Raw genomic sequence first — 18220 nt, 5'->3', positions numbered from 1 at the left:
ACTCCATGCAAATAGAAGTGTTTCTGTCTGAGAATTACTTTGACTATTTACTCACTCGTCTGACTCCTACCGCTAATACACTTTCTGTACATCTCTGCAGTACACCCATATCTTCAGTTCAACTGTTCAATTCTGTCATCTAGGGCTAGTTCTTCTGCAGATTTATTCTACATTGAAGCTTTTATGTATGCATGTACAGTAGGCCATCATGAATATGAAAGCACTGGAAACGCGAGAATGCTCGCCCCTTTTTTTTTGCACAATACATAGGAATACATAGGGTGTAACCATTTTGGGGCCTCCCCCCCCCCCCCCCACACACACACACTTATTTTTTTACCCCAGATAAGTGGAAACAACAACAAAAATGTGGTTAAAGTAAAAACATAGTTCTGGTAAGGGTTTGAGAACCCGTCTCGCACCATTTCATATTTGCTAGCTATATATCGAAAGAGGCTACCAAGAAACTTACCTGGCTGATGCGATTTGCCAGGAAGATGAGTTGTTTTGGAGTAATTTGAGCTCAAAAGTAAAAGTCGGTATACTGAATTTTATTCCAGAAGGATCCAGGTTAACTCTGTCTCAGGGACAACTCGGCCCTATTTCAGACAATTTACTTGCAGTTCGTGATCGCCGTATTCTGCACATACAAGTGTAGGCACAACGTTCATTTTGTATGCGCGCTATTGCAAAAGAGCTTCTTTGATGCGTGCGTTGTATCAACTTGGCCTATAACTACGACCAGCCAAAACGCGAAGTGCTCCCATAACACAATACTGTACGATCCAGAGGGACAACTCGGCCCCGCGTCAAAGCGAGGCAGATCGAGTTGTCCCCGAGTCCAAGTTAGCCTGACCCCGATCGAGTACATTGTAAGTTCTGAGATGCGAAACTTTTTGGTTAATATTTCGCATTTTCGTCATCACCCAACAAAATCTTGTTATAACAGCGTTATTTCACACATTTCTTAGGCATATGTGCACATTTTGGAGCAAAATTTGACAATTTTGCAGGCGTACCAGAACTATGTTTTGCCTTTAAGCTTTTTGCCGATTGTAAGTGGTACCAAAGCAAATTTTGTTTGGTAAGGCCTTTTTTTCTTTTTTTCGCCTGTCAACTGAAGAAACCTAGAATTGGAATCCAAAAGTTGTGCTGAAGGACTTTTTTTTTTGCTTGTTAGCTGATGAACCCCCCCCCCCCCCCCCCCCCCCCCCCCCAAGTTGCATCAGAAGTATAAACTGCTATGGGTCCCCCTCCTACTTTTGAAAATGTGGCACCGGCCATGCATTATGATTGATCGTGCAATATCTGTAATAGGCCTACATTATAAAGCTTGTGAACTGATTTCAAAAACCAAATCATGCCTCCAAACTTTAGAAAGTTTTTGAGTTTGTTAATGTTAACCATCTATTCCTAAGAATGCAAAGATGCCAAGTGTTAAATTTAAGCGATACATTGTAATATTTCTCACCAAAAATACTGCAATGCTGTGTATAAGATTGACACCCCTGTTAATGGGAGTAAATTTGTGTCATGGACTCTATCGAATCATGCTTAAACCTTATTCTGCCATCTTTGCCAACTGACAGGCACATTGTCCAGTGCTTGATAAGGTAGGATGTTTTGTGATACAACAGACCTACACATACATGTATGCATCAAAAGTGATATCTTGAACATTTTTTTTTAAACACTGCTCCCTAAGGTAAACAGGACCTTTAATATATTTTGCACTCTCTACCTCTCATTTCCATGCACAATGACCATGCCGTTTCACTCCTAAATGCGTAAATGTGTTCATTTCCAGATCGAACACTAACGTGATTTAATCCTTGTGGCCCCTGGAAACATGCGACATTTGTGACCTAGGGTATATACACCAAAGCCCTGCTAGCAAATATGACGCTCGCTCTGCTACCCCAGGGGTTACCTATTCACAGAGCTACCTGCTAAACCCCAGGCCTATTCAATTTTCCACAGCTTACGGTCGGCGTGAAACCTTGAATTAAGGCCCTGTGTTCGCTAAATGTCACGCTTTCCCTCGCACACAAATATACACTTTTTTATTCACCCTTCCCCTTATCCTTCTTTCTTCTCCTCTTCCATTTTCACCTTCTCTCCCTTCCTTCTCTCCCCTCTCTTTCCTTTTCATCCTCAAGGCTTTGTGTGTCATGTCTTCGAGCCATGACCCATTAATTTTCTTGGCCATAGACTCGTTTGGTGTGAAAAGAATTTAGGTTGAATATTCATACTGTGAGTGGTGACGGACTAGGGTATGGAGGATTATATGCACAAAGCCCTGTCCACGATTCTGGCAGCTGTAAAACAGGAAGGGCTGTTAAAATGTGACATATTTCAGGTGCTTTAATGCCTTAATGGTTCATCAATGTCACTGTATTTGAGCCATGGTAGTTGTTTTGAGATAGCAAAATATAGCTCGGGCCCCTTTTGGCTCGATAGTAAAATGATAATGTTGATTTCAAGTTGGCTAACCAACCAATTTGATAGAAGTAAAATCTACTCAAGAATATGGGTTAATAATCGCTTCGTGAACCAACCCGTTTAGACCATGTGAACATAATACATCAAATTAGCGACATACTGGATATCTTCTTTTATTTTGTAAAATATTCATCATATAAAACATGAGACACCTTATCAATATCATAGAGACTCCATATCACTGAAAACTTACTACCAATGGGGAACCAAGCATCCTATGTACTGTGTCTATCAGGAATCGTCATAACTCCCAGGCATGTGGGTTAAAACAAAGTATATCCCCCATCCCTTACACGAGAAAGTATGAAGCTAAAGGTCATCTTTTGATTGCTGTCAAAACATGTTACCATTACTCACTGTGATGTTCCTGGAATGAGTCAAAAGGATGCCCTCCGATGCACCACAATAATGGTGTCTCTCCTATACCCAGGGTAGCCTCTTGCTTGTCAGCGCTGTTTCCCCCGAGGAGTCGACCATTATCGTTTCCCCAGTATTGCCAGGTAAATGTTCAGATGCTGAAGTGTGTAGAGCGTAAAAAGCATACATCTCGTTCAAGGAGGAATAATGCACAAGACAGAATTTGAACCCAGATAAACTATATACACTCATATTCAAGTGAAAATGGTATTTTTGGATGAAAATCTAGTACAATGTCTGTATCATGAAAATATTTCATTGAAAGTAATTTGGGGGTTAAAGCCCATATCATATGCTGGATAGGTTTTGCTGGATATCATCATCATTGATATCATGTGGCACTGTTGTAAGATATGGTGATATGAGTAATCTTGATTAAAATTTCTGGAATAAATTCCCTGAACTGAGTGCATTTATTCCAGATACCTGCTCCTAGCTGACCACACTGCTACATGCATATATTTTACTTGTAGCACGTGATCAAGAGCATCTAGTTTCAAGGCAATGACTTGTGTATGTTTTTGGATGGTTAAAGCAGAAACAGCCTTGCATTTTAGCAGACACGCTATTACTCTGGATGAAGACAAGTATTATAGCATTTTTTTTTCACGGATGATTAATGTATCTCAGTCATCTGTTCATCCATTCAGGCCCACTACAATGTACATTGTATCCCCAGGACGTCATTAGGGTTGTGTGCAAACAGGTAGCTGATTGAAGTGACAGATCTGGCATCACATTTGGTCTCTTGCTACCCCTGTAGTCCTCTTCGTACACACATCAAACATTTTTTGAGAATCTATTTTTGCATTGCGATGTGAAAATCGGTCCAGCTTGATTGACTTCCTTTTGAAACCTCATATTTGTCTTGTGATTGTCTTGTGATATGTTTATTCCTTGCTGTGTAGTAGACTTAGGAATATAAGAGGATGTTTTTATAGTGTTCTACACAATATTTGCCTTCTAACCACCAATGCCTGGTGAGCCTTGCTTTAAATGTATTATGGGATAGCTTAAGGGACAAACTTGCCCCGGTTTTGGCTGCATTTATATGCACTCACGTCACGTTCTGTCTTTATCGAGGGGTATTTTTTTTATTGAAGATTCCATCTCTTTCCATCATGTGACCAGCACATTGAAGCTTTGCAGTAGTGAACTATGACTCTAGTAACCACAAATCAATAACATTTTTAGCTTAATTGTAACTGAAGAAAAAAGCAGCAACGAAAGAAAAGCAGACAAAAATTGCATTGAATCACATGGGAACTGAGACACGCGCAAACCAACCGGAAGTGACAATGCTCCTAAGGAATCCCACAGTGCATCTGTGACAGGGCTCTGCAGCAGGTGCAGATTGTTGTTGTTCTGTTGTTGTTTTTTTGTGGGGGGGGGGGGGGGCATTGGTGATACCAAGAAATGGCGAACAAAGTACAGTCAAAGTTAAAGGGATCGTATAGTTTTGGTTGAGACCTAATTTCAGGTTTCTAACATTTTTTGGTGAGATAATGAGAAACCTCTTATGAAATATGAAAGAGCATGTAATTCCATGAGGAATTCAACGTTTATTTGATGAAAATTGGTTTTGAAATGGCTGAGATATCCAATACAGAGAGATTCTCATAAGTGTGGGACCCATACTTTATTACGATCGCTTTGTTTTACTTTGTTTTTGGATGTTTCAGTCATTCCAAACCCAATTTTCATCAAATAAACTTTGAATTCCTCTTAAAATGGTATGCTCTTTACTATTTCATAAGTGTTTTCTTGGTATCTCACAAAAAAGTTAAAAGTCCAATTCTCGTCTCCACCACTACTGTACCATCCCTTTATCCTGTCGAGGATGAGCTGGTTTTGCTACAACACAGATTTCCCATAGACCCCTGCATGAGTATAAAGGACTAGTCTTCAGCAGGTTAAGGGAATTGCCTCATCTCAGATTACAAAATGTTGAAGTGTTTATTAAAAGCAGACTGTTCTTGTTGCTATGCAACATGCTAAACTTGAAGATGGAGTGAACTAGAAACAGGGACATATCTCGAAGAAGTCAGAGAAACGGGATGTCTGCATTGCTGTGTATAAGAATGGTAGGAGGAAGGGAAAGCGTTATGTCATACATGTAGTTTGCAAGGTCCATCAATGACCAATTAGAGAGTCACCTGTTCCTTTTCCTGGCGGTAAATTGGGATCGAGGGATGAGCAAACTCCAGGTCTGTCTTCGTCTGTTACTTGCCGGATTGAGAGGAAGAAAACGGTAGCGTGTACAGACATCTGAGGATACGTGATTCACTGCTGGAGTGAGTGGGGTCACAGGGATTCCCCAGGGGACAGAAATTGTCCACGTCCTGTCCAATCAGCCGACTCTGCGGACGTGAGAAACAAGCTCAGTGTTGGCGATTGGTTGTTGTATCTTGTTACGACCGCTCATTTGTGTTGTCAAACAGATTCACATTGCAGGGGACTGCATGTATCTTTAGGCATGGACTGGACAGTTTTTCCTGTGTGCTACATTGTATATGTGCGGTTATTTCACACTGCGTACATATGACATATAACACCACTGAAAGTATGGTACTCTCTGCTTCTTGTTGAATTAAGAACTCAGTATTCGATGATGACAGTAGTGTCAAATTGCAGTGATTGTTGCTTTTTTTATCCAAGGCATAATGTGCATATATATCACTAAATATTATTGCACATATGCACACATACACACATTGTGCTAGATTGAGTTTCATCAAAAATATGATTTGATGAAGGAAAGACAAAATAAACCTGGACATTCAATTTGTGTATCCCGGAGGAATGAGCCGGAAATGAGTGGGAGTTTACTGGATTACATAGTGTACATGTTCATGCACATTTCCAGTTGCCATAACGAATGCATGACATGGCATTTAGAGTGTGCAGGATTCTGTGGTTTTGAGACACAGAATAATCATGTGAGTGCAGGGTGGATTCCTGGTGTATGCTGCTGATTTTTTTTTTCTCCCCCTAAAAGGAAAACCACAAAATGGCATGATAAAATATGAGATATTGCAAGTATAGGAAATGCCTTCAGGGAGAAATGTGAGTTGTTGCTCAGAAATGTATCACATTTATCTCTTCGCCAAACTTTCCTTTTTGATAGTGGCTGTGCCTAAGAAGAAATGTCCACGTTCCTGTATGTGCCATATATTTCGCGAGTCTAAATTTTTGTGAATTGGGAATTCCCGACAATTTCGCGAGTGGTTAAATTTGCGATCGTGGAGTCTTGTACCGAACGGAAAAATGCATGTACATGCGTACGTCATATCCACATCGGGATCAGAGTCAACATTTTCGCGTGTCTTGAATTTTGCAAATAGCACCTGACTCGCGAAAATAAAAACCTCGCAAAATATTTGGTGTATACAGTGTATCCCACCCATTTCCATTGGGATTAAGCAATGACAACAGTGTTTGTAGTTTGATGATATGTAATGGTAACAATTATTTATTACATGTTTTCCATTGTTTTGTTTTGTTTTTCTCTTGTGTTTTCAGAGTTGTGATGTGGTAGAGGATGAAAATGAGTCCTTCGTACTAATGGCTGTCTTCCACGCCGTCGAAGAGGGAAACCTCGATGGGATCAAGGAACTCGTCGATAACCTCACGACCTTTGACCCAGACCAGAAAAACAAAGTAAATACACCATGTTCAGTGATTAATCTGTTTGATAGCTAGCACAGTATAGCATAACTATTCATTTATAGTAAATGTGAACTCTGTAAAGTTAACGATTATGCTAAGTCTTGTTTCCATTACTCAATTCTTTTCCCTATTTTTTTCTCATTTTCATTTCATTGTGACATCTATTTCTAAGGTAATGTCATTGCTGTAAACATTTCACACGTAGTCTGGTAAATTCTTTCTTCGCGACATAGAATTACTTGAACAGTTTTCCCCATTTAACCAATCTCTTACTGGGACAGTAGAGGACCATGCATTAAACCTATAACAGTTACCATTTCAAGGAACCAATAGGTGGAAAGTGTATGTTGACATGTTTGCAGTTGTCGTGAGCAACAATAGGAAATTTGACAGAGAGATGTGCATTTGTAGCTGTCTGGCTATGAGCCGTAGGGGGCTTGTTGTGTTCATCTTAATAGACGGAGTGTGGTTTGGGAATGGCAACAACACACTTCTTCCTCGTATGCCTTTTGTCTAATAGTTCCTTTAATACTAATTTCATACCTGTATATTTTCTACATTTCCCAACCATTGCATGCCGAACCTCACTGCATCAAGATGGCATATCATCGTCCTTAATGTGTACCTGGATGTTGGTATAGATATAACTGGAGTCTATAATAGGTACCGTACTTTGTCATTGACGTCATAATATTCTTGTGCCTACTGTCAGGTATGGAGGTTGGCAGACAGGGTGGGGAGGAAAATGGGTGGGTTGCCCTTTGATGTTTGTGGGGCATACCTGAAGGGGAAGGTGTTTTTTTCTGGGATGATTGCCAGGGGTGACTGCATATAAATTGTAATTAAGCACAAGCTGTTTTCAAAGGCTCTCATGCTGTTGTTAACACCGACAGTGGTGAGGAGAGAGCTGGAGAGCTGATGTGGGGCCACCAGTGTAAGGGTCTACAGTTGTGATTAATATTCATGACTGCCAGAAAGCCTAATCCGGGTACCACTCCTAATGAATAATTCAGTCACTTAATGATTGAGTAGTTCACTTCAACCAATAACATTGCTTTGTTCGCCCATCTGCCATTCAATAGTGCAAATGAATATGCATGAGTTGATTTGGATGGAGCTCTGCTGATTAGTCTGGATTTTTTGCTACCAAGCACGTCTGCAAAGGCCATGCACAAAATTTGGTACAAATGTAACTCAAGGTCATGAGTGAAAAAAAAGACTTCTCTCCAAAGGCCCTCATGCACCCCTTTCACACTTCAAAAGCAAATTTCACCCGAGATCTGCTAGAAACTTTTGAGTGATGCTGTAATGTGAAAGACATCATAGGTGAACCATTTTAACCACAACACCTTGACGGCCATTTTGCACATGTACGTGCCATAATGTGTACAAGTATGTCACACTTCAATAGCAAATTTTGCCCAAGATCTCCTAGAATTAAACTCCTACATGACACTGTAATATGAAAGGCATCACAGGTGAACAGCAAGCACAACACCTTCCTGGCCATTTTGCGCATTTTGCGCATTTTACACATAATGTGTACTTCTTCTGCAGAGGAGCAAAAAAGCTGAATTCAGCTGGGAGCTCATTAGCGAGTTTGGAAGAAATTTTTTGAGGGTGTTCCATGTTTGATTCCCCGTTGAATCTCTTGGGTGATTCTCTGAATGACTAGCATGAAAGGGGTATTATGTGGTCTTTGCTCCTACCAGTACCTCCTTGTATGAACAACCCTCTGCTTGTTACACCTAGTAGTCGCTACAGCAGGGCCTTTCACAGAGGCTGTAATTAAGCAAGAACCTCTCTCCAACAATATGGCATGCAGTAAATCATGCCATTTCCACTCAAGCACGAGGCTGAGAGCGCATTTTATTGTTTTGTTTTTTTCCAAACCCTTCCAGGATGATTTGGAGCCCAGACCAGCAGAAAATTGCTGCAATGTACCTATTAAAAGCATGTCACATTATGTTGCCATTAAAGTTCTTTTGTATCAGTTTGACTGCAGTCAGTATAAGATATGAAACTGTTATATACATTGTAGCTCAGTGGACAAGACCTGCAGACTATCAGTTATAAGGTCCCAGGTTCAAGACCCCAAAGCAGCACCCGTGTGTGCCCCTCGGAAAGATGCTCTATTTTCATCCCCTAGTTCTTCAGAGGGGATAGGAAGCTCCCTGTCCTTGTGGCTACTTGCTCACAGGCATTCATTGCTTCTTTAGCAACCATTTTGAAACAAATCATGAATCAAAATATCACATTCAAACATGCAATAATTTGTTAGGCTGTCATTCCATTCTTACCATATTTCTGCCATAATTATGAAGACCATGATAAAATGATTTCACCACCAATATTCTAAGGGAGGCTTTAAACCCTTTTATAAAATGGGTTCAAGAATGTAGCCAATTGGAAGCGCTGAAATGAGTCACGTGCACGTGCATTATTTTCTACGATCATGCACGGTCTGACATCACAATGTTTACACTAGCAGTGCGCACTCAGTCAGTTGTTACAAGTGTGTCATGCGCTACTATATGCGCTGTCAATCCTGTAAACAACTTCTGGTTCGGGCTGCCAGCCGGCCTTTCTTGTGCATAACATATGTGGCGTATGTATGCTCTTATACGTACAGTAATTATGTGCGGGATTTCCGAGTGCGACATGCGTAAATGTTTGGGACGAACATCTTCGAACATCTTGACTTTTGAGTGAGTGCTACATGTAGCTGACTGATATTGACCCACAAAGGTACGTGAAAAATGCAGTTAGTTTTCGACCCATTTTATAAAACAAATGATGCACATGATTATTTCGTGGCGTTAGTGAAGGTGCGGCACACTCGAGAGTATTGACAATGATGCAACATGCACGAGGCACATTGTATCCTGTGCATCATTTGTATACCAGTGCTTTGTTTTCCAATGGGAGTGCATGCTGGAATGGTTTTTTTTTGCCAGTTAGCACAGATACGTGTATATGGAAACTAATTGTCAATGAAATAAAGAATAGAAATTACCTTTATCTCCTTGTCCCCATTATGTCAGCATGTCCTACCTGTTGGATTAATTGAGGCACATTTCTACTCCTGAGTTGTGCTTGCTAATCTACAACTAAGTCAAATTTGAACTGATTACTGAATGCTACTGAGACAAAAACAAACTAAAAACAAAACAAAACAAAACAAAACAAAAAACCCCTTGGACTAGCTATAAAGCTATTAAGTGCATGGGCATGCAAAGAGTTAACCAGCATAATGAAACCAATTCCTACAGTCTTTGTATCGAAATAGCAAAGGCAATTATCAAGCAGACAGGTTTCGTAGGTATTTAAAGAAATCTGTGCCTCCATGTTTTGATCTTTGTTTGTGGCAGCCAGCGGGAAGTGCAGGTTTAAACTGACAGAGTCTAGACATGGAGTGGATAAGCATTCATTATGGTCTATAAGGGGCATATTGTTTAGTGTTACAGAGTGTATGCTGTGGGATTAGTTGATACACTGAAGGGTTTGAGGTAAACAACGTATACGCAAGCACCGTTTTGCCAGAGGTTACGTGGATCCCCCCTCCCTCAATCTGTCTCAGTGTCCGCCTACGTGCCTTCTGATGTATTCGTTGGGGCCCTGGCCGTCTCCAGTTGTCCCTGGTCTAATGAAACCAGACACCGTTAACACGAGTTGCATGATGTTTGGATGAATCACCGTGGCAGGGACCAACCCCAGGAAGCTGACTAAAGCCTGCCTCGCTCCATTAAAAAAGAAAAAAAGATGATAATAAAACAAAACTGGGAAAAAACAGTTTCCCCAGGGACTCGATCGACTATACTTGCCACTCGCACTTGTTTCATAAGGAGTGCGATGCTAAGATTTTTTCCATGACATAAGATTTTATGCATCATCAGACGAGGGCAGGAAACTTTTTCAGCAATTTTTTTTTCCCTTACCAAGCCAGACGACAGCGATTGGTAATTTCATGTATGGCAAGGGATGATGCGGCTAATCCTTTGCTTCAAATTTGACATTTTGAGTGAAATCACTGTGCGTATAGAGATGAAAAGCGAAGACTTTCTCTCTGTGAGAGAAATTGATGCGGGACGGAATGGGAAGAGCTCAGTGATGGAAGGATGAGCATGTTTTTTCTCTGTCTCATTCCATTGTGTCTCTCATCTTGTGATGAGGGTGAGATTAATGAAGAGCAATTGGCCTACTAGAGGAAAAGAAATGGGAGCCTGGAAATCTTGCTTGCTTCTCTCTTTTTTTGGGGGGGGGGGAGCTTGTATCCCCCTCCCCTTTCTTGTGTAGCGTACATGGAAATCATGTAATGTACGTAGCTAGAAAGGAGAATGCACAGAATTATGGGGATTGTAGATGAAGAAAAAAACAAAAGTATTTGCAGCAGAAACCAAGTATATTAATTTAATGTTGGCATATGTAAGCATAGATTCGTTGCATTACCCAGACATTCTACTATTAGATATATATTTTTTTTTCTTGCTTTCTTTCAGAGCCAGACAGGTGTCAACTCAAGTTTATAGGAAGTCCATATTTAGTGAAGTTACTTCAAGGATTAGGTGCTCCTTTTTTCTGACACAATATGATGCTATACATTGACAGATTAGATCACTTCATTTGTTCCCTCCCCACTCCCCCACCCCCCCCCCCAAAAAAAAAAAACCAACAACAACAAAGAAATGAAACTACATGTATCTCAAAGACTGAAGAACTCCATTTTATCCCTTTGTATCTATACATTTGAACAAAAGTAACACTAAGTTGACAGAAGTTTGTTTTTAGGAAGAAGGAGGGGGGGGGGCAATGCTGTATGTATATCAATATAAAACTAAAAGTACAGGATTCAGCCATCAGTGAAAATCACACATTGTATGCAAGAGTGTGTCTTAAGTGCAGTCCCAAGTGCTGTAGATGAGTGGCTCAAATTAGAGAAGGGTGTAGCTATTTGTTAAAGTGGATGCAAATAATGCAGTAAAATGGTGGATTGGCATGAGAGAAAAAAATGGGGGATGCAGAAACTGAGGAACAGAGAAGAATTGAGCACACAGCTACACTACAAAATCTCTCATAGTATCAAGGTTTTTGAATTGTCCCTTGTCCAAAAATGCCAATAATACCATTGGACGTTTTGTTTGTCTTGGCATAGATTACTTGATCACTACTTGTGCCCATCAGAAGCAATGACTTCATTGAGAGGAATGTGATCTGAAAACTGAACAGAAGACCCTTTGCATATATTTAAGAAATTCCACTAACAATTTTGTGTATTTCTGTAACCATCCTACATTGTGCCAGATTTGAACTGAGTGTCGCAACGTGAAGAGATTCTTCTGTTTTTATAGCGTGGATGAAAACAAATAATGCTTATAAATTAGTTATGCGTCACTTTGGCAGCCACTCATCTGACTGGGTAAAATCTCTAAAGAGAAGGAGCAAACATTTCTCAAACCAGTCGTCTCAAGAGAGAGAGAAAAAAATAGTGCACCAGAATTTTAAGATGGTCTACTGAGAACATTGTATATATTTTCTTGTTTCTTTTCTTTATATCGATTGATATGTGTTCAGCTAATTTCCCCCTTTTCTTTGCCTATTTATAGAATTCTCAACCAGCTCTATCAAAACTTCTTATTATCTTGTATAATTTCTGTGTGCTTTCCCCCATATTCATCTGTTCCACTCTTTGTTAATGTTTTTGTGATCCCCTGGTTACCCATTCCTCATCACTATCAGTTTCTTCACTCCCTTTCTGCCAAACAAAAATGATGTATATTGAGAAATTATATTTGAAAATGAGGACATCAGTTGTACCGGCAGAGTTCATAGCAATCATGATAGTGCAGCAATCACCTTAAGTCATATATTTCATGTTTTATCAGATTTTGCCCTGATTTTTTCCTCTTTTTTTCTTTCTTTGTTGCTCTGTCTTTCATATTTGTAGATTAATTTTACCTTCCATATTTTCCTCCCTTTTGTTTTTTTCCATCTGAAGTTCCAAAATGCGTCTATTCTATCCCCCACCATGGGGTCAGTTTTCTCTCGCACATCTTTTTCTGCTGGTTTGCTCATTTTCGTTTTATTCCAGCTTCATCCCTTCTGCATCTCTTTTTTTTTTCCTTCCTCCATCATGGCAAATTATCCATCCAGGTTTCCATGGCATTGAGCCCTAGTAGCTTCTCTATGCGCACTCATAGTCTGGCCCATAAAAAGGGCACTTAGTTGAATTAAAGAACAGTGCATGCTCCCACGAACCAACAAAGACTACCAATTAGGGAGCAGTTTATTGGGAGAGAGACACATTAAGGAATGCACATTCTCTTCATGGATTCCACCAAAGTGGCATAAGTATACCAATATATTCAATTAGCATCCAAGGAGCTGTTATTAGCATTAAACTAACAAAGAATAGACTTGCTCTTTTCAAGTCATGTACATTTATTCAGGTACAGGTAAATATGCCATAATGTACAGCCAGGAGTGACTGTGTTTTTGATACCACAGTATATAGGCACATATGCTGGTTCTTATTATGGCCACGCACTGTGGCAGGAATACTGTGCAAGAATATTCTGGACATGATTCTTGGTTTAGTACATGTATCTATAGGCCTATGTTCATGTTATAGAATGTTGTATTTTCAATGGCACTTAATATTTGATTATCTTACATAATAACTGTAATATATAAATGGCTCTCTGAAAAATATTTGAAGCAGAAATTTGTTTGGTGTTGCAAAATTGTATAGCTAGACAAATTCAAGAAATTCACAGTGAAGTATGCCAGTCAAATAGTTGCTTGTGATACGTTAGACTTCTGTTCATATGAATGTCACTGCCATCATGTCAAGATCATCATCACTTCTGATTAACATATGTGCAATCACCAAAAGTACTAGGGATGCAGTAGAGTTCTCATACCTCTACAAACTGTATGAGCTGGTTTACCAACGATGGTTTTACTCTGATGATGGTTAACAAGCTACTACTCCCATCTGTATACACTTGATACTGGTACATATCAGTACTACTTTTGGAATAAAGTTTGCATGCAGCAGTTGTTGCTATGCCAGGCAAGTCTTTGTCTTGCTTTGAGGGTCTCATAATTCTGAATGTTAGCATTCTATTCCAAGGTTTATTCCATCAGAGTTTCCCGTGCTGTCAAAGTCACCCTCACTTGCACTTCACAAGACTTTCTTCACCAATGACCATTCAATATCTGGGAACTACTGTAACGGTCAAGGCTGTTTGTCATTCTTTGTTGTGTTGTAGAAGTCTTCTTGCTGAAACCGTCCTGATATTTTCGCCTAAAGCATCTAGTCAGTTACATAGACTTAGATTGGGGCTAGGATTTGGAGAAAGGAGACCAACCATCAATTCAATATCTCAATAAGTAGCAAGGGTAAGTAAAAGGACGCTAGTAAAAAGTACAGAGTGACACTCTGGTATCGAATTCTCAGTTTGGTTCTCTCTAATCTTTTCTTCTCTTATCCCAAACAGCATGGCGAGACAGCACTCCATCTGGCTTCAGGGTACGGTCATGTGGAGATTCTCCAGTACCTCAAGACCAAAGGGGCGACCATGGACGTCATGGACAAGGTAAGGGGGTAGATAGCAACACCCTTTGGGGTGGGGGCATGCACCTGTTGCATTTGACATTCTGGAAGACTGCAGAGTTTTTATCTGCCACAACATTTGAGACGGTCAAATTCTCTTAAGAAACGGATGAGCAAATTGTCAACAGGATGTGAGAGTATATGTGCAGATTGGACTGCCATGGTCTTTTCATTTTGTACTTTTATTTTTTCTTTCATTAAAAATCACTTGTAGGACAGTGTACATTTCTCCAATGTCTTCACTAGTGGCATTATTATTTATGTTTGGATTGCACTTCATATTAGAAAAAATACTTTGTATTTTTAGACCAAACTCTTTGAATATGTTTCGAAATTTAGGCCTCTAACAAAAATGTTTAATCCTATCATAATTCTAACTTTATTTTTTTAATGGTTCAGGAATTTTGAATATATTTTTCTTCAGTGACTGTAAAGAACAACTCTGAGGCAGTTAGTAAGTGGTATTTCTGTATGGTAGCTGCAAGTAGTCAAGTTCATGCTATTACCATCCCCATTCACCCACTTCCCATTTGATCTGAAAAGAAGTGAAGGGTTTTTTATAAGTAGGGGGGGGATGGTTGTTTTTGCTATGAAATCATGAAAATTGTGAATAATGCAATAGCCTGCTGTTATTGTTTTTTTTTTCTTTTTTTCTATTATGTAATGAGGATGGAGCTGGCATTATTATTATTATTATTATTATTATTTTATGATGATGATGATGATTTTTTTTTACAATAATACTACTGCAAGAGAGTGGTTTACTCGCTTATATTACTTATAGATAAAAAACAAAACAAAAAACAATTGCCCCCTTCCATTTGAGTGCAGATGTTGATGTGCTTCCGTGAATCTGGCATTTTTGAGCTTGTTCAGGAAAGTGCATCTAATTTGCTGCCGGAATAAAGAGCAAAATGCACTGGTGCAGGGAAAACAAGAAAAGACTAAAAGCGCATCTTGGGAGTACCCTACAGTGCTATTAAAGGGGTAGGGTTGATTTTGGAGGGGAGGAACAAAAAACAAACAAACAAACAAAAAACCCAATGTGACAGTTAAATATGTATGATGTTGCTGCTAGTGATGAGCAGTGGTATGAGACCTCAAACACATTTTCTACCACACTTGCAGGGATTGTCCGAAATAAAGTCAGCTTTGCATCGAGAATGGATTTAAAAATGTTTGAGGTACATGTACAAGTTGGAAATGTGTGTGTGGTGACTCTACCAGGCATTTGTAATGGCTGGTCACTTATTCTTCTTATTCTTCATATGGCGCAATATTCTGCGTATGGCGCAATGTGCCAGGTTGATATCATTTGCTGACGATTGCTAGTCACCAGTAGTGAACCACAAGGGGTTGGCATCATGTACCCATTTTCTGGTGTACAGGTGTGTGGATGGACCACTTCACAGGGCTGGTACCCTGCTCTTTGCTGATGAATGCATGAAGTGGGATCATTTATGTGCATGCGTCCCACGATTCCCTCACTTATGGGGCCGTCTTAATGTCCTATCTAAGGGACATAGTGTTTTTGACTCTTACTAAAGGGGACGGTAATGGGTATAATATACACACAACGCTGTTCAACTACACACAATGGGTATCAAACCCAAGCCATTTGATTGTGAGGCACACACGCTACAGACTCAGCCACATCACCGCCCTTAGGACACATACAATGTATTGTATACCTTCTATAAATATTATTAATAATCTTGAAGTCTTATACAGTTCACAACAATTAGATATTGTGTGGCTGTAAATCTCTGCACTCTTGCCATCATATGGCTGTCATTTGTGCCCCCCCTCCCCCCCCCCCCCCCCCCCCCCGTGCCAAACAAGCAAACAAACAAACAAACAAACAAACAAACAAACAAACAAACAAGCATGGTTTTGCATTGGAATGAGTTTATCCTGTGCTGGACTAGATATAATATTGTATGTAAGATGTTGCCAAGAACGTATCTATTTCATTAAAAATGATGATATTGTATGATCTCCCACCTCAAGTCTGTAAACTGAGCCTGAACTTCTATCATACTTTTTTTTTATGCCAGTAGTTGAGTACATGCTAAATTTGCTCAATCATTTTATCTCATCATGGAAAAACAAACAAACACACAAACATGTTTTATTTTAAAGGACAAGTTCACCTTCATAAACATAAGGATTGAGAAAATGCAACAATATTAGTAGAACACGTCAGTGAAAGTTTGAGGAAAATTGCACAATCGATGCAAAAGTTATGAATTTTTTAAATTTTTGTGTTGGAACCGCTGGATGAGGAGACTACTACAGCTTGTGAGTCATATGCGTACAACAGTATAAAGAAAATGTAAAAGAAAATTCAACATATTTCCACTTTTTTGGCATAATAAAAGTGCACTTGACTTGCCTCTTTCTAAAGGCAGGGGGAATGATATTACCCATAACATTTGTCGGTAACGAGTCAGGGGAATGTGTACTTTTTTCAAAAGATGGAATTTTGTGAAATTCTCTTTATATTTTCCTTATATTGTTGTACGCATGTGACATCTAAGTTATTCATACACTGCAGTAGTCTTCTCATCCAGCGGGTACTGCACAAAAACTTCCAAAATTCATAACTTGTGAACGGATTGTCTGATTTTCCTCAAACTTTCAATGATGTGTTCTACTAATATTGCTACATTCTCTCAATCCTTATGTTTATGAATGTGAACTTGTCCTTTAAGGTCACAGTATGGAGGGCTGTCTGCTCCCCTCCCCCTTCCATAATTCCAAATGTCAAACATAATCTGAGACGTATTGCATGACATTCAATTAATCATTCCGCGACTGATTCTGCATTAGATTCTTACGCTTGACGTAACAGAGCAGTAAAACATGGATATCATTGGCAAAAACAGAATTAGGTTGCTGAAAGTTCAGCTTCTTTTATCAATCTTTGCTCACAAGAAGGAAAGACAGGAAAATCTGGTCTGAAGGCCAGACTTTAGCAGTCAATTGGCTGAGATTTTACAAAGCTAATTAATCTTTGGTTATTTGATTCCTGAGTTTAATTTGCTCGCGATAATGTGACTGCAGGCACTGTGTTCCTTACCAGCTTTTTAATAGTCAAAAGTTACAGTCATGTAATGTGCGATTCATCAATCAGAGTTTATAGGGAGAAACAAACTTTTTGACATGACATTAAGGATTTTTCTTCTTTTAAAATTGCGTGGATTACTGACAAATGCTTATACCACTTGCCAATATGCTCAAGGAAACTTGCAAGTATTGTGCAACCCAGGGGCCTCCATGTCAAGCATTTTAACCCATTGAGGATGGACTGAATGTGCTAAAACATGCATTTCCCGTACAGGCACTTGCCCAAGTATAATTGGGACTCGTCCTGAATGGGTTAAAGGTCAACACTCCACACAGTTTATCTCATACCAGATTTACGTGAATCAAATCAGACTTTGGCTATGACTTTTACTGGAGGGGAAAAATGCCAAAAGTGAATATTGTAAAACTTCAAACTAGGATGTACAAGGAAGTCATGAAATAGTTTCTGCTGTCGAAAGGAATTTTAAAAAGAAGCACTGAGGACAGGGGTTGTTTGTTTGCTCTTTGTCTAATCAATTATATTCATTGATTTATAGATCAAACATTCAAGGTTTACAGGTATTTTTGGTCAAACACATGTTGTTTTCACATTATGACAGAATGCTTGTCTGATGTTATACACTGTGGCTATTATGTTGGTCTTAAATATTGTAGTCTATGATATATAAATCTATCACAATGCATATCTTCACCAGACAGATAATTCAACATTTCATACAGCTGTATGTAGAGCTATGTCTTTTTCACAATACTACTACGAAAAAGAAGAAATGTATTTCGTTAAGGACATGGTTATACTTCCGAACTCTCTCAACTTATTTTGACATCCATGTAGCATGTTCTTATAAACTGTGCTGTGAGAGTTTATATTCTTAAATGACAAATACAAATGAAAAATTTGTTGCTCCGGAAAGCCAGGTAAAGTGA

General features: G+C 39.3%; 1 protein-coding gene across 1 annotated transcript in view; it reads left to right on the top strand.

Moving 5' to 3' along the window:
* The window catches only part of LOC139726499 (death-associated protein kinase 1-like), a 164500-nt gene that overhangs the window by 128192 nt on the left and 18088 nt on the right, over positions 1–18220 (top strand). The window contains exons 11-12 of the mRNA XM_071637456.1: positions 6442–6579; positions 14088–14186. Of these exons, the coding sequence (XP_071493557.1) occupies positions 6442–6579; positions 14088–14186 (237 nt within the window). The remainder of the gene's footprint in view (positions 1–6441; positions 6580–14087; positions 14187–18220) is intronic.

This window comes from Diadema antillarum, unplaced genomic scaffold (assembly GCF_040938485.1).
Source record: "Diadema antillarum isolate AM-2024a unplaced genomic scaffold, OU_Dant_1.0 seq00000085_RagTag, whole genome shotgun sequence".
NCBI lineage: Eukaryota > Metazoa > Echinodermata > Echinoidea > Diadematoida > Diadematidae > Diadema > Diadema antillarum.
This window is presented reverse-complemented; position numbering and strand designations above follow the sequence as displayed.